Source organism: Macrobrachium nipponense, chromosome 15 (genome assembly GCF_015104395.2).
Source record: "Macrobrachium nipponense isolate FS-2020 chromosome 15, ASM1510439v2, whole genome shotgun sequence".
Classification (NCBI taxonomy): Eukaryota; Metazoa; Arthropoda; class Malacostraca; order Decapoda; family Palaemonidae; genus Macrobrachium; species Macrobrachium nipponense.
The window spans coordinates 83,499,445-83,514,075 of NC_087208.1; the positions used below are offsets into that span (position 1 = coordinate 83,499,445).

At 40.9% G+C, this 14,631-nt stretch overlaps 1 protein-coding gene across 2 annotated transcripts in view; it reads right to left on the bottom strand.

The window, feature by feature from the left end:
* Positions 1-300: 300 nt before the first annotated feature.
* Positions 301-14,631, bottom strand: part of LOC135195087 (vesicle-associated membrane protein 4-like) — a 196,925-nt gene continuing 182,594 nt past the window's right edge. For both annotated transcript variants that reach the window (XM_064221467.1, XM_064221466.1), the window contains exons 4-5: positions 9,832-10,064; positions 301-2,958 (exon numbers count right to left, since the gene is read on the bottom strand). In XM_064221467.1, the coding sequence (XP_064077537.1) occupies positions 2,930-2,958; positions 9,832-10,064 (262 nt within the window). In that variant the 3' untranslated portion in view covers positions 301-2,929. The remainder of the gene's footprint in view (positions 2,959-9,831; positions 10,065-14,631) is intronic.

Consider the following 14,631-nt stretch of genomic DNA (forward strand, 5'->3'; position numbering starts at 1 on the left):
ATGCAACAGCAAAACTACATTTGATTTTTTCACCTCTGATGTCACAGAGCAATTACAAAACAACAGTGTGGGTAAAACGTAACATTTCCCTTAATAACCTTGGGCTACACTTGAAAATTTGAGTTTTGTTCACTAAAGTACAATTTAGTAATTGTTTCTATTAAATGGAAGGGCTTGGAATTTTATTTCGGTTCTTTTTTTATCTGAATTAGAACAATTTGTCTTTTAAGAGGTAGGTCTATTACTTTGTGATTAAGTTCCATAATTTTCCATGCTTTGCTTTTTCATTTCTTTTCTTCATGGCAGGGTATTTCATTACCTGTAAGTAAAACAACTACATATATAATTACAACTAAAAACGACCTCATGTTGCACCAAAAGTTCATTGATTATTCTCTTGTAAGCATCTCTAGGCTAAACTCAGTGAGGTTATTTGACAGCATTTACTCATCTGTTTTCAATTAAAATTGTTCTCATTAAACGATCATCCATTAAAAATCTGACACAAGATCAAAGCCATCATGAAACTCAGAAGTGACTGGGCTTCAATATTATTATTATTAATAGGGGTTAGTTTTTCCAGACCTCTGAGTCTCAAGTAGACTCTTCTCGGGCTGGTTTGGGCTTCAATAACAATACTCCTACTTTATTCCAAGTACCCATCACTGAAATGATAAAAAAACAGTGTCCTTGACGTTACTTACATTTGATTGAAAGTCTCAACATTGGATTCATAAATAACTCTGCTTCACTGAATTAATAAGTAGGTTTCCTTGCCACTACATATACATATTTCTCTCAAAATCCCATCACTGAAATTATCAATAACTACATTTCCTTGACACTACTCCAGCTAAATTTAAAGTCCCATCACTGAATTGATAAACAACTAGTCTTCCTTGACAGTAATCCTAACTGATACAAAGCCCCATTACTGACATTATATACAGTACAAGAATCTCAGACAATATTCCTACACAATTCATTGTAGTACGTGCAGTGTCAAGGATTCCCTGACAATGCGCAGACTTTATTCAAGTCCAATCACTGAAATGACCAACAACTATGCTTCCTTGATGGCACTCCTACTTGATTCAGAGCCCCATCACTGAACTCATAAATAACTAGGCTTCCTTGACACTACTTTATAGATTTGTACCAAGGGTTATCTTCACTACATTTGCAATAACATACCTATATGAAATATATGCAGAACAGAGGTATACCTAGTTCAGAGGGAAAGACTAATGTATGAATATATAAGAAGTGAAGTTGTCTAGGTAACTCTCACCTCTACTACTACTACTGTGCTCTAATAAAAATCACTCAGAGGAAAACTAATAAAAAATAGCAAGAATGAATAAAATATTTCTACCAAAACTACAGTAGATATTTATGAATTGTATAATACAAGAGGTATTTGAGCTGTACAGTAGTTTCAACTTGAAGTGTACTGCTTCTCTATTATAAAGCAGCATAGAGAAAGAGACAAGCAGCTTGTACATAGGCAAAGGTTCACTCATTCAATAGCTTGTGCACAAATATACAGTCTTCAATGGATATTATATACATATACTATACTGCATATATTTACCATACATTTTTGGTATTAATGATATCACAAAATAAATTATGGAAAATTTCACTTTTTGCAATATTTTTTTAAATTATGAAGGTTTCAATGAAACCAAGTACTGTATAAATAGTGTAAAAACAAGGGGCAAAATTTCAATTTCAACTGTTAGCAATACAAGACTAATGTTTGATTCTCACCATATCAAAACATCAAACATGTGAGAGATGAAGACTGCTACAATCTCTTATATAAACACAATGTGAAAAATTACTGTGGCATTAAAATTTAATATCAGAAAGTAACAGAGAAAGAACCTCACTGAGGGTTCATATAAAGATTCACTTCAAATTTTACCTGGGGTACAAATCTGTCAAGTAAACTACAAAAGCTGTAGCTCCTTGTCATGAGATATTACAGTAAACAGCTTACTTTAATGTGACAAAAAGATATACTATACTCTGTTTTAGGAACACCAACAGACATATCTTTCAAAAATATACAAAGTAAATACTGGGTTGGTCTCTAGAAATCACCAAAACCTTCATAAAGAAAAAATAAAGAATATACACATCATTAGAAGTTATTCTTCTTTGCTTCTTTTCTATTATTATCATTCAGAAGAAAGATCACATAGACACATCAACAAAGAACATAGGGCAATAAGCATAAACAACAACCTTTATGCCTGTTAGAAAGAACTCCGTTGCAGATTACACAACTTTTTAAAATAATGCTACCATTTTATCTATCAATTTTGAATAACACAAACCAACTACACTCAAGCTCAGTTAAATAATTGACATACAAAAGACAGTTCTCATTCTCTTCGCAGGCAAAAAGGTTATATGAAAGTGGCTAAAAATTAAGAGTTAATGACATTAGAAACATACTCAAGTTCATCCTCCACATCCATAGTTTAGATACAGCACATGAAATGAAGTGAACTGAATTCCAGTATCTCTGTCTTTCTCACCCAGACTCTTCATGATTACCATATCAGGTATCATTTATAATAAGTTTAATACCCATCTTCAAAAGTTGTCCACCAAAAGACCTGGAAATTTTTGCATAAACAATTCTGTTACAACAGGAAGCCCTGATAATCAAAACTGTAATGAATATTTTGGGAAATACAAAATTATAGTGTTCTAAACTTCTACCTTACCTCAAGGAACTTAAATTGTCCACTCATAATTAACTCTTCAAAAAGACCATTAAAGCTCAGCAACAAACAATCATAAAAAAATATACCTTCACTTTTTGTTCAAATAAAGTCTTGTAGACCAATTGAAATAGCGCAGACTAGAGAAAATTCCTTCAAAATTTGGAAATGGTAGCTGGAGATTAGTTGAGTTAAGACTTCAGTTTGAGTATAACTGGAACTGAAAGAGAAAAGTTAACCTTATAAAACATTATGAAAAACTTGAAAATAAAAATATGTATAATAAAATTATTTGGATATTTACATGTTCTTAAAGTTAGCTTACACCTTTGCACCATTAGGTGTGATTGGCATTAAAAACAAACATAAGAATAATGTGGCTTATTCAGTTGGGCTGTCTATAATAATCTCTTTCCCATCATAAGAACTGGAATCTTTGTTCATCAGAATTCTTCTTGACCACTCACTAAGATACGGGGAGGTTGGGGTAAGTAAGTATCCAAACAATTAATTCTATTATGAATTTTTCATTGTTTGGATCTGGTTAAAAAACATGAAAGCAAGGAATCTTATGATTTCTGGCAACGCATGCGTAGATGGGGTGAAGGATGGTCGAAGACCATTCACCTATGATCACGCATCAGTCTTTCCCAACTCAGGATGTCTTAACACACAGAGGGGCGGCTAGAGGCGGGCAGTATAATGTGAAGACCTCAGGTTTGTAGCTATGAAAAATACAAATTGTCTTATGGGATAACCATTGTATAGGGAACCAAAGAGAAACTTTGACTGTCCAATAACAAACCAAGACACCAGGGTTCATATTACTCCCAACCCTTCCTTGCCAAGGAGTGGAGCATATGCTACCAAATAGCAGGTAAGATATTTGTATATTGCATGACCACACCATCAGTATGACTACTTTACTCATCTGTATCAGACCAGTCCAGTCAGGAAGAAGGAAAGGTACAAGAGAAAGGAGACCAGCCAAATCACTCACTCTCTCATCCACACAATCATCTTTGGTAAGATACAAATGCGCTCTGTTAAGGGCAACCATGAGTTACACAACCTGTTGGGCAGCCACCACAGGACCCAGGGAAAATGTGTCCGCAGATCTGTGGGCAACATCCTTAAGACAGGAGGTGAACATGGACTGGCGTAACCAAGTACCAGCACTCAGCACTCTATGTACAGCCAAGTTCTTTTTGAAAGCCAGAGAGGGACCAATACCTCTAACGTCATGCGCTCTAGCCTGCACAGATGTGGTGGTAGAATCATCAAAAGTCAAGTATGGCTGTCTGATGGCTTCCCGTATCCAAAAAGAGATAGTATTCTTAGACACCTCTTTCTTTGTACGGCCTGTGCTAACAAAAAGTCTGCGGCAGCCTGGTATAAGGTGCCGAGTCCTTTTAAGATAGCAACGCAGGGCCCGGACAGGGCACAACAAAAGCTCTTGAGCATCACCACCCACAAAGTCAGTCAGTGATGGAATGGAAAACGAAGTGAACCTGTCATCATGCACAGAGGGATTTTGGGTCTTGGCCACGAATTACGGGACAAATTCGAAGGGCATTGACCCCCAACCCCTGGTGTGCTTCACCTTATATAGTTCCTCGCTGGATGAGTGGTTTTTGCGCTCGGCTGCCAATCCGGTGGTCCTAGGTTTGATTCTTGGCTTGGCCAAAGCGGAATCAGAGGAATTTATTTCTGGTGATAGAAATTCATTTCTCGATATAGTGTGGTTCGGATCCCACAATAAGCTGTAGGTCCCATTGCTAGGTGACCAATTGGTTCCTAGCCACACAAAATATCTAATCCTTCGGGCCAGCCCTAGGAGAGCTGTTAATCAGTTCAGTGGTCTGGCAAAACTAAGATATACTTAACTTAACATCATAGCTCACGTGCACTGTCAGGGGAGGTTGCAACATGCTCACGATGTGCATGGCGGCAGAGGATGAAGCATCCCTTGCAGATCGCACACGGGAAGGAGCACTAATACTACCTGAAACAACAGCACTCTCGGGAACACGTCGGCGTTGTTCCAACGCTTGCTATGCTGACAGGGCGTAGAGGGGGAAGAGGGAGAGGAAGACAGCACTGGCTTCTTATGTGCACTCTTCTCAGGAGGCAGGGACAAAGCAAAACGTTTCCTACCAGTCCTCCCAACCGATAAGGCAGCCAACTTCACATCCAATACAGAGTCCAACCTCTGAAGCACTGCCTGGCATATGACCTCAGACTGATGTGCCAGAGAAGGCTCCAATGACAAGGAAGGGAGATGCAGCGAACTGGGCGGCAGTGATGACGTCATGGCTGAGAAAGGCGGATCAGAGGAGACGACTGGGAGAGACGTCATCGATGGGAGTGACGTCACAAGTGGTGGTGACTTCATGGCTTCCCCTCGGTGCGAGGGGGAATCAGACGCCACTGGCGGAGGAATACACAAAGACAGGTCCCATGACGTCATCAACGGGGCTGACGCCACAGCGTCACTCCGACTTGAAGCGGCAGCAGACACTGGCGGAGCAATACAAGATAGCCCAGTTCTGCTACCCACAAAGACGAGGCCGGGAGGAGGAGGGATGGCCTGGCCAGACCGGGGAAGGGGGATGCGAGCCTCCACAAAATGCGCTAGCAACCCCTCCAAGGAATGGGGACCCCCTAGCCCAAGTGTCTTCCAAATCGCCGCCATTTTAGACGCCTCCGACTCTGGAAGAGAAGAGAATGATGGAAAAGCCTCCCCCTTCCTGGGAATCAAATTAACTCCCGAGGATGAAGGGGGCTACATTACAAACATTAGCCTGGTGGCCTCCCGATACTTCCATTGACGAATCAATGGAAGAAAAGGAAGGAGACGCAGGGACAATGCTACTTTGGGGGTTGAATACTGCAGGAGACGAAACATCGGGAAGAGGCGAAAAACCTTCACAAGTAGGAAGAGTCGAAACCGTCTGATGTTCTTTCTTGCAATAAAATGACCTCCACTGCTCCTTAGGCCATGTCCAGCATTCCGTGCAAGGATTCGTAATAGTACAAAAATAAGAACACCTACTGCACGTTATGTGAGGGTCGGTCGCTGCCGAAGCCAGAAAATGAGAACACGGAAAACCTGAAACTTCGGGGCACATACGCTGACGCCGGGAAGGAGCAGAAGAAGCCATAATATCAGCCAAACACAAACACGCACAAAACACAAGCGAAACGGGCAATGAACCGGGAAAAGGCCAAGAGAGGTTAACACGACTCTCACCCAGGCGGTCAAAAGAAAGACTGATGCGTGATCATAGGTGAATGGTCTTCGACCATCCTTCACCCGATCTACGCATGCGTTGCCAGATATCACAAGATTCCTTGCTTTCATCTGTTTTTTAACTGGATCCAGCTAGGCCCTAGAAATGATCCTATTGTTAAGACCAAAGGTTTGTTCGTGTATGAACAACTAACTCTGCCTTTGCTCCAGCAGGAAAAGGAACCTCCGAGGATGAAGGGATGTCATCAATACACTCTTCAACAGGCATCGCTTCAACTACTGAATTACCAGATGACTTGGGACTCTTGGCTTGAGGAAAACTCGAGAACGGAAACAAAATTTCCACAGGGTCTAATGGGGACCCCGTCCTGCCCGAAAAAACCAAACCTGAACCTGAAGGAGGCCGACGATGAGAGGGATGTGTAGGCTCCTCTAAGGCCCCTTCTTCATTAAAATTAACGGCAGGATCAGCAGCCAAACAGCCCGAAACACCAACTAACCTGTCTGGGCTGAGTCCACGTGTCGGCTCCCGAGACGAACCCACTATAACACTAAGAAAGTCACTACGTTCTCCTCCAACAGATGATTCATTAACATGCCCGTGAATGGTAACGGGTGTGGCCGACTTATGAACGTGAGTAGGAGAGGAATCCCAAACACTCCAGATCAAAGGAGAATCCTAAAGAATCAAACTCTTACAAGCATCAGTGAGAGGGGCAGGCAAACACTCCTGCTGCAGCAACTTTGCACTCACCACCTTTGACCTATTGACAGGCACCTTGAGATCCTTACGCGACGAATAGGCCTTGGAGAAGGAGCATTTGCATCACGTGCACGGACAGGGGAGGTTGCAACACGCTCGCGATGTGCATGGACAGGGGGAGGTTGCAACATACTCGAGGCGTGCACGGACAGGGGAAGTTGCAATACGTCCACGATTCGGTGCAGAGGACGAAGCAGCCACTGCAGATTACACAAGGGAAGATACACCAACACTCCCCGAAACGCCAACATTCTCGAGAACACGTACGCATAGTTCCTCCCTCATAGGCGAAGAAAGAGCAAAGTCCTTGGCCCTTCAACGCTTGATACGCCGACGTGGCATAGAAGGGGAAGAGGGAAAAGACAGTACTAGTTCCTTAAGCGATCTCTTCGCAGGAGGCGGGGACGAAGCAACGCGTTTCTTTTTCTTCCATCCTCCCAACCGACAAGGCAGCCAACTTAACATCCAAAACAGAGTCCAACCTCTTAAGCACTGCCTGGCATAAAACCTCAGACTGATCTGCAAGAGAAGGCTCCGATGACATGGAAGGGAGAAGTAGCAAACTGGGTGGCAGAGATGACATCACGACTGAGAGAGGCAGTGCTCAAGAAAAATAAAAATGGGAGTGACGTCCGCTGGGAGTGACGTCATCAAGTGGATGAACTCACAAGTGGTGAAGTCACTGCTTCCCCTCGGTGTGAAGGGGAAGAGACGCCACTGGTGGAGGAATACACAATGACGAATCCCGTGACGTCATCAATGGAGCAGACGCCACAGCTTCCCTCCGACTCGAAGCAGCAACAGTCACTGGCGGAGCAATACAAGATGGCTGACCTCAGGTACCCACGAAGACGAGGCCTGGAGGAGGGGGGATGGCCTGGCCAGCCTGACGGGGTATCCCCTAGCCTGAGTGTCTTCCAATCGCCACCATCTTGGATGCCTCCGACACTGGAAGAAAAGAGAATGATGAAAAAAAGCCTCCCCCTTCCCGGGAATCAAATTAATTCCCGAAGAAGAAGGGGCGACATATAAACATCAGCCTGGTGGCCTCCCGATACTTCCAGCAACGAGTCAATGGAAGAAAAGGAAGGAGGTAAAGGGATAACTCTACTATGGGGGTTGAATATTGCAGGAGACGAAGCATCGGAAAGGAGCGAAAAAACCTCCCCATGAAGGAAGAGTCGAAACCCTCCGATGTTCTCTCTTGCTAAAAAACGATTTCTATTCCTATTTAGGCCATGCCCGGCATTCCGTGCAAGGATCGTTAGTACAAAAATTAGAACGGCACTTACTGCACGAAGCCCGAAGCCAAAATTGAGAACACGGAAAACCTGGAATTCCAGGGCACACACGTTGATGAGGCCGAGAAGGAATAGAAGAAGCCCTAATATCAACCAAACACACACACACACACACACACACAGTATGCAAGCGAAACGGGCAATGAACCAGGTAAAGGCCAAGAGAGGTAAACGTGACTCTCGCCCAGGCGGTCAAAGAAAAGACTGATGCATGATCGTAGGTGGATGGTCTTCGACCATCCTTCACCCGATCTACACATGCATTGCCAGATATCACAAGATTCCTTGCTTTCATCTGTTTTTTAACCGGATCCAGCTAGGCGCTAGAAATTATCCTATTGTTAAGACCGAAGGTTTGTTCGTGCATGAACAACTACATTTTTCTGGCCTTTTTCATCAAAATAACCTTCAAATATTGATTATTTTACATTTTTGGAGTTATATTTCTTGCCAGATCAGCTGGAATATGTGTTGTAAACCTGGAAACACTTTCTGATGAATATAATTGAAAAGCGTTGTAACTTCCGAACGTCATAAGTAGGGGACTGCCTGTAGTCTTACCTTCTTTTAGAAGTTCTTCCACTGCACAAGAGGCCAGGAATGACACTCTGGCAATGGATTGGTGATATTACAAAAATTATAACAACACCTACTGCTAGTTAAACGGGGGTCTGTCTTACAGGAAGCTAGGAAATGTATACGTACACAGGATCCCTGGAAGGCCAGGACAAATGTGTTGACGCTCACAGGATTTCTTAGGTTGGTTAGAGGAATCCATGATGAAACCACAAAAACACACACCAAACCCAAAGCACAGGAAAGTTGAGAAAGAATCACAAGTTTAGAAAAACAAAGCCTATTTGGGAGGAGGAGAACAAAACCGAACGTCCGCTTTCCAAGGCAGTTAAAGAAAGACTAAATACGTACATCATAGGGTTCAAGCATGGTCTCTGACCTGCTTCCACTTCATCTACATATTAGATGCATGCCAGATGTCCCAAATTCCTCACATGTACAATTTTTTCATGTTTTTAACTGGTTTCCACCTGGCACCAGAAGATTTGTTCCTCGTATGAACAAACACATTCATTATCAAATTAATTTCAATGCTTAGAAAACATTCACATTCCAAAACACCATAACCTAGTGGGTAAAGAAAAGAATGATTGGGAAACCTGAAACTCCCTTAAGCTACCTGAAAGTGAGAAGGCAGAAAATGTACAGGCTACCATCCCACATCATTAAAATATAGTTAGATGAATTTTTATAAGTACTGAAACTGATAATTTTATAATGAAAATTTGTATAATGATAAGCTAGTCAATAATCCTATGATAAATATGAAACTCTGTCTGGGACATGTACATGCTTGCTCGAGACTTGCAATTAAAACAAAGAGCCTAACACAACTTGCTCTAAGTGAATGATTCGTTTAACATTAACTTGCTCAAAGTGAATGGTTCATTTAACAATTAACAAATGGAAAAATTACATTTTCTGCACCACTCTGTGTTCTTTGCAACAATTCAATGACTCCAACTACTTTGCCTCATGTCCTCTATTTTTCATCAGATGTCTTAACTGTTTTTCTATCTGGCTTTCAAACTTCAGTTCTCAAGGCTCTAATTTTGGTACTTCATTTAACAACAAACCCCTAAGGAAAAGAAATCTACCTCAATGGACTTCTCAATTAACTTTGCATAAAACCAAATTTGCATTCCCTTATAAAACACTGCACATGAAGGAAATATTTTTAAAAAATGAATATAAACTTACCTAATATCAGTAGTATAATGATAATAGCAATAATAAAAATGAAGACCTTTACACGGGTATTCTGCCACCACACGTTGCGTCTTAGACGTGTTGCTGATGTAAGAAACTGGTCTGAGGTTGTGGCTAAGTTTTCTGATCTATCTTGCAAGGTATCAAGCTGATCCCCCCTCTCTAGCAACCTTCCAACATTGTCTCTCATCACATCAGTTACTTCAGCAATTTGCACACGCACACTGTGGAGAAAGAACTGTATTAGCTACATCTCTTCTCTTCACTCTGCTTTTGTCTTGGTTGTAGTCATAAGTGGACATCCCAATTAGAAGCTAAATCAGGAAATTAAAGGCTTTTCTGTTCTGTTGCATACTAATGTGAGCACATTTTGATAAGAATGATATGACATTTTTATAATAAAATAGGATTTTATGTAGACTTACTTACCAAGTAATTACATAGCTATAGTTTCTAAACCATTGGTAGTTAGAATTTTGAAATTCAAGGTAGTGCTACATGTATTGGCTAGGTGATACCACCCTGCCCACTACCGGGGGAGAGAGAGGAACCAACTAAGCACGAAAAACAGTTGTTTATGCCCTGTTATCCATGAGAGGGGAGGAGGGAGGGCACTGATCATGTAACTAGTACTTGGTAAGTACGTATACATAAAATCTCATTTTATTAGAAAAATGTCATTTTTATGTATGCAACTTACCAAGTATAGTTACATAGCTGAGTCCCACATGTAAGAAGTGGGATTCATGGAGATATACATACTTTACACATCCAAATCAATGAAAGAATGCACATGGTGCTAGCATTAACAAAAATGCTTGTTGGTTCCTTACCTGTTAAGAGAGCTGTACAGATGATTTTTGCCTCTAGAATACACCCATCTCAATGTGGTTATCATTTTTTTCCCACTTAGTACTGCAACTCACCACTGAGTTGATTATTCTGCATTACATTACATATCAGTATCGTTATTAATTTGATCAATATCACTAATAGTACATATTGGTTAAGCTTTGACGAATTTCAAAACATACCTTCTCCCTCCAACAGCTAGACTGACACTGCTCGAGAGGGCATGTGCTCCTGTCACCTTTACGGGCTGGCTACCACGTCATCACCCTGCTAGCAAAATTAGAACTGCTGAGCACAGCAGTTCCTCATATTGTTTCAATTCATTTTTTGTTTTTGTTTTTATACAAACAAGAGAATGATAATAATTTTTTAAGGATTATTGATAATCTATACTTAATTTCTCATATTCATGTACATGCATATATTCATCATTTTGTGCATATATATGAAATATAGGGGGGGGGTGCTGCATTTCACAGTGTCTACTGACAAACTGCCACTGGTCACCATCTTGTTTAGAATATTTACACCGTAAGGCATCTTGCTGAGGGATTTCAAGCGGGTTTAAAGTCTGCAAAGATTACAACTTAATATGTGTTCGATCTTTATTAAGGTCGTTAAGGTTGGAGCACACCATGGAACAGAGGATTTCTTGGGGTGCGGCTTAGTTTTAGGAATGCTTTTGTCACCGCATTTATTATATAATCTATGAAAAATTCACATGTAGTATTGGGATCTTGAGTTTGCGGAAATGGTGGTATCTTACAGGTGGTGATATTATCGCATTATTTACATAATTTAGGACGATGGGGAAATGATCACTGGTGTACGAGTTATCCAGAATATTCCACTTGAATCTCTCGGCTAAATCAACTGAACATAATGAGATGTCAACTGAGGAAAAAGTTGAGTGAGTATTAGAGAAGCATGTTGGAACATCACTTTCATTTAGACAACAAAAGTCATGCTCCACAACAAACCTCTCTATGTTGGCCCCTGATATGTCAGTAGAGTGGCTGGTATCCCAAAGGGGACTGACTATGAGCATTAAAATCTCCTACTATAAGTAAGGGGTCAGGTAAACAGTTAATTATTGTCATAACCCATAGGAAAGTCCCTATGTACGAAAAATCCAGGTTACAAAGGCAAAGACGAAGATTCTTTTGCTTCTGTGTACGAAAATAATTCAGGTTGCGAAAGGGTGTATGTACAGTAAAAACCGAGATTTGCCTGGGCCGCCAAGAACAATTTTAAAACTGGCACGTCACCAACTCAGTAGACTTGCCACCATCCTCCCGCTCTCCCATTGGTTCATGAGGCTAGTCACTGTCGTAAGATCCTGCTCTCCTATTGGTCAGCATCTCTCCCATCATGCCCCTATGTAAAGGCTTACCTTGACCATTTCGTTGCGGCAGCGTTATCGTAAACACCTGGAATTCGTTTGTTCACATAGATTTCGTTTGTTAACGTAAATTCGTGTTAGTGATTTTGCTTTCGTTGTACTGTAAGTTACTTTATCGTGTTGTGTGTGGACTCAATTACTTACGTTATTAGCCATGGGTCCCAAGAATAATGCTGAAGTTCGGGGAATGAAGAGGATGCTTTCTATGGAGATGAAGATGTAGATAATCAAGAAGTGTAAATGTTTTCTGCCATTTGTTAATGTGTTTCGTAAAGTTTAGTGTTAATGTTTTCTGTCATTTTTTAATGTGTTTCGGAAAGTTAAGTGTTCATGTTTTCTGCCATTTGTCATCCTCCTCAGTCGCCACTTTCAGATATCACCTCACTTGAAAGGTAAGGTTCCACATTTTACTACATACTACGTACATGTACGTACAGTATTTCTTGTACCCTGTACACTAATACACTTTATTTACAGGTACGGTCATGGTTATGTTAGGTATTAAATGGTCCAAATTGTTGTATTTCATTGTTTATTGGTCAATTTAGCTTTATTATAAAATTTTATGTTTTTGTAGATACGAAAAAATCAGGTTATGAAGGCCGCTTCGGAACGGATTAATTTCGTAACCTGAGGCACTACTGTACTAATGTTTAGGATTACTTTCAAATTATATTAGTATAATCTCTAAGATTAGTACAGTAATATAATTATTTAAGGTAAATTTCATGTAGGATGTTATGTAAGGTACACACATTTGGTGTTTCTATTTCTTCCTTCTTTTATCTCTCTCTCTCTCTCTCTCTCAGCAAAAGAATTGATAGACAAACAGATAATTGTTCAGTCCTCTCTCTTTCTCTCTACTCTGGAAAAGATATTTGTATTAATGGGAGGGGAAAAAGTGTTGCCTACAGAAGTTCATTTCAATCTTTTGATATCATAAGGAGTTATATTCTCTCTCTCTCTCTCTCTCTCTTCTCTCTCTCTCTCTCTATCTCTCGTCTCTCTCTCTCTCTCTCTCTCTCTCTCTCTCTCTCTCTCTGTTAATTGCTGTTTATATATTTCTAATGGTAAAATGTTTAAGATGACTTTGAAATGATATTAATAATACCAATTCAATGGTATATTTGATATAGGATGATACTTTAAGTATACATTTGGTATTTGAACTTTCAGTGGGCAGATATAGGCATTTTTAGAGGGCAGCTCTAACTATTCGCGGCTTGAAGCTATTCGCGGGGGTGTCTGATACCCATCCCCTGCGAATACGGGGAGAACACTGTAGACTCTTTACCCCCACTGAAAATCCAAAAGCATATCATTAGAGAATTCTGGGAAATTTTTTAGAACATGATCTTGAATGTCACAAAACCCCAAGAGAAAACATTGCCTAACTAAAGACCTGTACCCTTGTGAAAGGCCTAAAACGTTTTAATTATACTACACCAAATTAAACTGTTGAACGTTCGAGGACAACGGCTCTGACATAATTCCCAGAGGGTAGGGAACCTTTGAGGAAGAAGGGGCATCCAAAGATTCCCCCGCCGATTGAAATGAGTCCAAACTCCCGAAAGGAGGAAGGGAAGATTTCATTCTTGGCCCAGAATTGGCCAGAAATAAACAACCTCAGGATTCAACGGTGAACCTACCTTACCATGACTACCTACGAGATCTGAAGGAAACTGTCCTTGGAACCGTACCTACCCTAACTGATCCCTAACTTTAGCTGTCTCTGTCGATCCTACTTCTGATATCACACTCAGACTCACTTTTTCAAGGGAATTGGGGAATTCTGCTGCAGACAATGCCCGCTCCGTGCCAGGGGGACGGTAGTTCTTACCCTTTCGGTTTTTGGAACTCCAAGACCCCCAGCACCTGTCAAGGCTGGTTCTGGGACAGGCAGGGGAGCTGGAAAAGAATGGTTAGTAGAGGCGTCAACAAGAGCTTTATCCAAGAACGGTGTAAAGTGATTGACGTTTGTAGTCACTGTCGGCCGGTCTCCAGCAAGCAGTGTTGCCAACCGTGGACAGATGACTCAGCAAACATTGTTTACCTGCAGCGCTGGTAACGCTGGAAGTTAAAAATTTTACTCAAATGTGGGTAATTTTGTAGGATTTTGTTCGGGCTGGTCAGGTGACCAGGGCTAATTCAGGTGTTCAGGTGGTGTATTGCAATATGAATTTTTTGACTGCCGTGGTAGGAAGCTTTCAGCTATATGTAACTATACTTCGTAGGTTACATTTGTAAAAATAACAGGTTTTGAGTGAACACAGGGCTAACTCTTATGAGTATTAATATTGTGTACAAGGTTAAAAATGGCTAGGAGAGACTTTCAAATACTGCTCCGTATCCCTCTTCAGTCCTACTGATGGTTAAACAATGGAGGGAGTGTTTTGACACTACTGTGGCTTTTAATTGTCAATGTTGTGTGCCATATGGTTTGAATGAATTTAGTGGGAAAAATGTTCATATCACTTCAATGGGTGGTCATACATGACTTATGGCAACTGAAGTAGTTCAGTAAGTGAGAGAAGTAT